The sequence below is a fragment of the Nelumbo lutea genome, chromosome 4, assembly GCF_056320005.1.
Source record: "Nelumbo lutea isolate HS-2025 chromosome 4, American lotus-T2T, whole genome shotgun sequence".
NCBI classification, from domain to species: domain Eukaryota; kingdom Viridiplantae; phylum Streptophyta; class Magnoliopsida; order Proteales; family Nelumbonaceae; genus Nelumbo; species Nelumbo lutea.
In genome coordinates, this window is record NC_142687.1 from 24,084,212 (window position 1) to 24,091,510 (window position 7,299).

A 7,299-nucleotide genomic window follows, 5' to 3' on the forward strand; every position below is an offset into this window, starting at 1 on the left:
GTGCATTTACCCATACTCTTATTTCTCAGGTAAATAAGGCAATGACCATTTTATCCATAAAAATCCATTATTAAAAGTGGCATTTTTGTCCCATTCAGGTGTTGACAACTTTCCCCCTATGTGGAAAAGTTATTTACCCACCTAGGAGATGGATCACTTTCCTAGGTAAGCGATACCCAGAAAAACAAACTTTCCATGGTCCCTACATTAATCTAAAAAATGAACATCGGATTCTTGGTCAATGAGAACCAAAATCCCATTGACGAACTTTCCCCCTTTCCAAATCCAAAAAAAGAACGCCCCCTTAACAGTTCACTGAATTGACAAAGATAATTTCATTAAAAGCCAGACTTACAAGTAACAAACACAAAATTGGATTTGACTTATTCTAAACCCAATCACATTTGAAAAGAACAATAGCTTTGCATGTAGCATAATAAATTATTTCCATGGCAAAAAGTTACAAACAAAATTTCTATCTCCTCAAAAATCAACAGACACTCGTTTTAAATTCCATCAAGGCAATTTGAATTCTTGCTGGACTTACTCTAGATCATAACTTATGGTCCTTCATTTCATGATAGGCATGGTTTTCTTTTCACACATGGGTGAATTTGATCCACTACTTATGTCATTTCCATAAGAATTTTGAGTTCAATCCATTATTTTCTATGGGGATCTAAAAGCCTCTCCAGCATAACGCACATTTCCAAGTTCCTGTTCGATCCGTAATAGCTGCATTAAAGTTGAGACCAAAAAAGGATTGCAAAAATTATGTCAGTGGATCAAGGAATATATATAAAAAGTGAACAAATTCCGGTAACTTTTATTGACCAAGAACATTGATACCGTCAAAGATTAATTAGGAAATAACGACATTACAAAAAATACACTATTTTTTACATCATTATTTCCAATACCCAGTAAACATTCTTGAAGTAATAATGGTTCCCTCGATCACCTAAGCATGGCTACACAAGCTTCCAGCAATGTGTATCCACAGACAAAACTAAACTACAGATTAAATATATTACTAATCCTTTTAGATATAACCTATACATTGCTTACCATTATATATATCCTTGAACATTTAGCCAGTAACTTGATGTATGCCTTTCATAGTTTCATAAATCGTTACCTCTCTTCTTGACTAACCAATAAAGCAAAACAAATTACAAATATAATAGATCAAAATGGCCCTTGGTTATATTAGATGCCATATTGCCATTTTGGCAGTTTTCCAACAAATGCATGATTTTTGGTTATCCAAAAGGTGAATTTCATTCTCCAGGTTAAAAAATGCCTCTAACATATAAAACAAGGTTTTTTTTTTTTTTAATAACCAAAAAGCCATCAGAGCACCCAGAGAAAGAGATAAGAAACTATTACCTGATTGTACTTGGCCAATCGTTCACTTCGGCAAGGAGCTCCTGTTTTGATCTGCAAGACAGCATAGTAGCATACACAAATTAACCCTATGATCTCTGAAAAAGTTAATATTAACCAGAATTTTTTAAGGGCATTAACATGCCTGTCCACTTGCCAAACCAACAGAGAGATCTGCTATGAAATTATCCTCTGTCTCACCACTCCTGTGGCTGACCATCACACCCCAACCTGCAGCTTTTGAGTCAAGAGCTGCTTGAATGGATTCAGTGACCGTGCCTATTTGGTTAACCTGCAAAAGAAAATGGCCATTAATAAGTTCCTTAACATGGAGCATGCAAAAACGAAAATGGCAATTGATGATGCAGCTGGCATTTCATTGCTTGCATTATATGATCAAATCACCAATCCAACTTCCACAATGGGAGATAGAAGTGGGTCCCATTATCAGTGAGAAAACCAATCTGACACAATGCAAATCATGTATATCCCCCGACCATTTCAATTTCAAGATATAACCACAGTCAAGTTTAATATACTATGACAATTTTCCCACCATTCACAGATTGCACAGAAAGCTTAGGAAGGCCCAAAGGGCATCATACCGGATTGGCCACAAGGTGTCATTGCTAGGTTGAGATGTGCAGGGAAATAGGGACTCCAACAGAGACCAGCCAAGGCCTTGCTTGATTCAGAAAGATGGAAGGCCAACCACATGAAATGCAGCACATGGCTATTTCTCATGCATATTTTCACAATATCTCCATTCCAGAAATTCCCCCCCCCCCTCCCAAGAAAAAAGGGGTAAAGCGCACCATATATTTGTATTGTCCACTATGTCCTCTTCCTGGGTTTTCCTTAAAAACCAAAAATATAACATATTTAAGGGCTGTTCCCAATATTGGTCAGACAACCAAGGGTCTTGGAGAGTGAATTAGATATGGACCTTAACCTTTGACATTTTTTTTTGAAATAAAGTGACCACTCTCAGACTTGAAATTGTGTTCATGCTTGTCAGCCAGAGATATTGCCATTGTAACAATGACCCCCAAAAAATGTCCTATTTTAAGTTTAAGATACTAAATTCCCGATATCACATCACATCTTTTCAATTGAATATCCAATCATCCTGGGCAAAACTTGTTTGCTCTCCAGCCAAAATAATGTGACTTACTGATATTTAACCCCACAGTGGCTAATAAAAAAGGTAACTTGTGGAAAATGAATGGTAAATAGATGGAGAAAGAATTTGAACAAACATTTTGAAATATGGTCTCTTTTTTCATGATGTCTCATGCTGACATAGAATTCAGGATTTGCCTTGCATGGAACAATAGACTGTCCATGAAGCTGTAGAGATGGAGTAAAAAATATCATTGCAAAAATAAAGTTGAAAATTAGAACATGCAAGTATGCAAGGAGTAATACTTATAAATACTTACCTTTAATAGCAAAGCATTGCAAGCCTTCTTCTGAATAGCTTCAGAAATTCTCTTTGGATTAGTGACCAGCAAGTCATCACCTACAAGTTGGATATCAACTGAAGACTGTAATGAAGCCCATGAGCTCCAATCATCTTGATCAAAGGGGTCTTCAATTGATACAATAGGAAAGTCTCTGACAAACTCCTTGTACATTTCACATAGGCTCTGAGCTGTGTAGACATGAGCACCATCATTTGGCTGCTTCTTAAAGTTTAGGTCATATTTCCCATCTTTTGTGAAGAACTCTGAAGCTGCAACGTCCATCCCTATTTTGATCTGCATCATTCATTTTTTACGTTATTTCTAAAATAGTAAACACTAAAAACTAGGAGGGTGTTTGGCAGAGATGCATCTCATTTATGATGAATCAGGAATGCAATGCACCTGATAATGCATTGTTTTTGTCAAATATGTGTTTGGCTGAGATATATGCTGATTAGGCGTTTAAAGTACTTTGTTTTTATTGTTACAATAAAGATATGACAGATCAGAAAAGTTCTGTTTTTTCACGTTTCAATATGACACATCAGAATGATGATTCAAGATCATCATCACAGTGATTTAAGAAACACAAAAAATGGCAATTCAAGAATCATCTTTCTGCGTGGAATTTTAGGTGGATCATTGCACCACAGTTTCTGCACGAATCAATATTATTAAATATGATGCATTCCTGATTCTGCACGAATGCTGATGTGGCAAGCTGGTGCAACAAGTTGATCATGAAACACATCCTTCCCAAACACCCTCTAGATGCATCTATCAAAAAATAAATAAATAGAAGACCCTCTAGATGTGGAATGAAAAAAATATTTAGCACTACTCATTCTACCTTGCTTGTGTAACCAGCCTTTTCAATTGCATCAATGAGTAAAACCAGTCCCTCCCTGTTATCCTGAACATTTGGAGCAAATCCTCCTTCATCTCCAACATTGCAAGCATCTTGTCCATATTTTGCCTTGATGATGCCCTTGAGAATATGATATACTGTTTCCAGAAACATAATTTAAAGTAGTCATTTTAGATTTTCTTGTTCATTTCCCAGTAGATCAATGCAGTAAAAAAGTCCCCAAGCTACAGTGACCTATTATATGATATTAAAATGCCTTAGTTCTAGCCCTAAATTTGCATCCATCCAATGATCATAGCAACCCAATAAATTAGTTTGGATGAAAAACAGTAGTCAAGATCCTTTAAACCATTTGAAAAATCAAAAATCAGGAGGCTACTTTCTGACCAGTAACTAAGAAACAACATAAAGTTGATGGCCAAAACCAATCGATAATTATCATTCTGTTGTGGTGGAAACACAGGAAATTCATTTATTCTCCATGGGAGATGTCAGAAAAAAGTGTACTAACCTTCACTGCCCATCTGCAGAGCCTCAGAAAATGAAGCAGCACCTACTGGTAGTATCATGAATTCTTGCATGGCAAGATTATTACCAGCATGGCTGCCCCCATTTATCACGTTGAAAGCTGGAACTGGCATAACAAGCTCCTTGGTTCCAGCTAATTCTTGAATGTGCTTGTAAAGAGGCACCCCCTTTACCCCAGCACCAGCCCTACAGACACTCAGGGATACTCCTAGAATGGCATTGGCCCCCAATTTTGATTTATTTGGTGTACCATCAAGTTCTAACATGATAGCATCGACATCAGCTTGATTTCTGATTGGAAAAACAAAAACGGAGCAAGAAATGCATAAGTATCACAACCCACATTGTAAATGAAAGAAATTTTGCACACAGACCAATTGAAGCTTCAACAATCATCAAGTTCTGGAAGCATAATAACGGCACAATATGGTTATAGAGTAACACAGTAGAACATCGTATTTAAATACAGATATCCAAAGATCAAGTAAACAAATGAATCTTGGATTAAGTAGCTTAAGTTGGATTGGGTCCATTCGGAAGGATCATATTTACTTTCTGAGTTCCATTTTCTTCCAAAACAGCTCCATGCTCACAGGCAGGAAGCAGCATACTGTCTCAATCCCATCCAATATCATAGAGGTATGGACACACCGTCATCAACTTCCCTATCCATGATCTAGACTAGTTTTGATTATATAAAGCAATATCAAATAAATCTGGAGGAAAACAATTTATTCCGGACGGGTTAGGGACATTAAGCGATCCAGCATACAAAGAAGTTTTTCTAAAGACAAGGCCGTAATTAATGATTAATGTCTTAAATCAATCTGACGATTTACCATTTAGCCAACACTGAAGCTGATAAAGATTCAACGATGTCAAGTTTAAACATATAGTGGCTTGTAGTAGTCACTCAACAAGCAAAAAAAAAAAAAAAAGAAAAACTTTTATATGACTATGAAAATCAGCACAGACAACTAAAAGTTTTGAATTCTGTAACTTCTGTTAATGATATGCAAGCTCCAATTAATATAATATGAAAGAAGCGACAACTAGATACCATATACAGTAGAAAGCCACATTTACAGTTAAATCCTAATAACTAAAAGCAAAAGGATCATAAATTATTCTAAGAAATCACAAAATCCATGTTTTTTTATATAAAAAAAAACAGTTATTTCATGAGAAACTTCCAAAGAGATTTTAAACCCACCTAACGTCTACACCAATGAGCTTGGGACCTAAAACCTCGTTAATGTTCTGAACCGCTTTGAGAACGCCTTTTCCACCATAAACTCTCTTGTCGCCATCTCTGAGTTCCAATGCTTCATAGATCCCAGTCGACGCTCCGCTGGGGACGGCAGATCGATATAGATCATCAGTTACAAGATCAACCTCAACAGTGGGATTCCCTCGACTATCAATGATTTGCCTCGCCTTCACCGATTTCACGACAAACTCCTTTGCGGCATTCACCGGCGAAGGAGTGATGGTAATGGAGCTGCGGACGGACAGAGGAGGATACTTGTGAGAGGTGGAAGATGGGAAAGGAGTGGAAGGGGAGTAGAGAGAAGAAATTTTGGAAGAAACGAAAGGATTTTCGAGAAGAGTGCTGGGTTTGGATGAGGAGAGAGAGGTGATTAGGGCCATCTTTAGGCGGTAATAAAGCCGTTGAGGATGTAAGGGCTGCTCCTGCTTCTCAGTTTTCGGAGACAACAAGGGCTCTTGTCTATCTATATATATACAAGTGGAGTGGAGGGAGGGAGGAGGGGTTGGTTTGGTTGAGAAGTCTGTCAATGGGCGAAGGAAGCAAAGATGCCTCCGACTCCTGGTGTGGTTGTTGTTGGAGACTTGGAGTTGGGGGGCTCTGGAGACTGGAGAGACGTTCAAAGACGCGAGCACCCGCGCGCTAGAGAGAGAGAGGAGGTAGGTGTGGCCGTGTGGACAGTGGAGTGAGAGTGCGTGGGTTTCAAAAGGTAGGTCCCATTAGTGATATAGTGCTGTGTGATATATGATAGTTTCATGTGTCTCAAAAGATGTACGTGTTCGCACTAGTCACAAGATGAAAGATTCACTGGTTGTGTCATTCCAACCGGCTGATTATTGAGGGGGTAGAGGAAATCGGATTCACTTGAGTAGGTGTGTGTCAATTGTGCTTGTGTCGGTTGCTGTTGATTAGCCGTCTTTTGACCTTGGATTGTATCTGTCTATATATCACGTGGCTGAAAGTTGGAACTTTACAAAAAAGAAAGGAACAGTTGAAACTTTACCCACCCATGTTTTATGGATCAGCCAAGATGGCCGGACCGGGTTCAAATAGGACGGGACTAATACATAGCTAGTTCAAATAAAATGCATTGAGAATCAGATACACAAATACACTAGTATGTGTGTACGTGATTTGTACATCACAATTTTTTTTTTATATTTCTTATTGTTATTTGTTATTTGTCACAATTCATTAATATATAGATATGACCAATATTTCTATATATTTTATATACCTTTTGTGTTTTAATCTTTTTAAAATTTTATTATATAATTATAATTTCATGGATTGATACATTTGATCTGAAATGTTGAATTGATCTACCACTAAACAAGAAAATAATTTTACTTTTGGGTTAGATTTGAATCTTGTATCTTATTTATATCATCAATAAAATGTTAAAAACAATTCTTATTTATTGTGTCTAACTTTTGGTATGATTAATATAAAATATTATAAATGTGTCCAATTGTTTTTTACAGAGTTTCTATCTTTTTCTTTTTTTTTTATTTTTTTATTTTTATATTTTCATTATTTAATCATGAAATCAATGGTTAGCACATATGATCCAACTTATTGAATTGTGACCCCACCACTAGAAAAGCATTTTCATTTTTGGGTTGGTTTTAAATTTTATATTTTATTTCCAACATCAATAAAGTAACTATTATTTATCACACTTGTTTTTTGATATGATTAATATAAAATATTAGATAAGTGTCTAAATGTTATTACAAGTTTTTTTGTATTTTTATGTATTTTTTTTCATTTTTTATTTAATT

The 7,299-nt window shown here is 36.3% G+C and overlaps 1 protein-coding gene across 1 annotated transcript; it reads right to left on the reverse strand.

Annotated features, from left to right (window-relative positions):
* Positions 1–320: 320 nt before the first annotated feature.
* On the reverse strand, positions 321–6,206 carry LOC148854655 (enolase 1, chloroplastic-like). Its single transcript, XM_088986162.1, has 7 exons — positions 5,462–6,206; positions 4,232–4,539; positions 3,703–3,857; positions 2,829–3,146; positions 1,532–1,678; positions 1,390–1,440; positions 321–735 (listed from the first exon to the last, which is right to left on the reverse strand). The coding sequence occupies exons 1-7, from the start codon at positions 5,896–5,898 to the stop codon at positions 670–672; spliced, it is 1,482 nt and encodes a 493-aa protein (XP_088842288.1). The 5' UTR covers positions 5,899–6,206; the 3' UTR covers positions 321–669.
* Positions 6,207–7,299: the final 1,093 nt, after the last annotated feature.

Coding starts and splice junctions, on each gene's coding strand:
- LOC148854655 (XM_088986162.1), bottom strand. CDS start 5,898: ATGGCCCTAATCACCTCTCTCTCCTCATCCAAACCCAGCACTCTTCTC. Junction 3,147..3,702: donor AGGCTGGTTACACAAGCAAG/GTAGAATGAGTA, acceptor TGAATGATGCAG/ATCAAAATAGGGATGGACGT. Junction 1,441..1,531: donor TTGGTTTGGCAAGTGGACAG/GCATGTTAATGC, acceptor GCTGTCTTGCAG/ATCAAAACAGGAGCTCCTTG.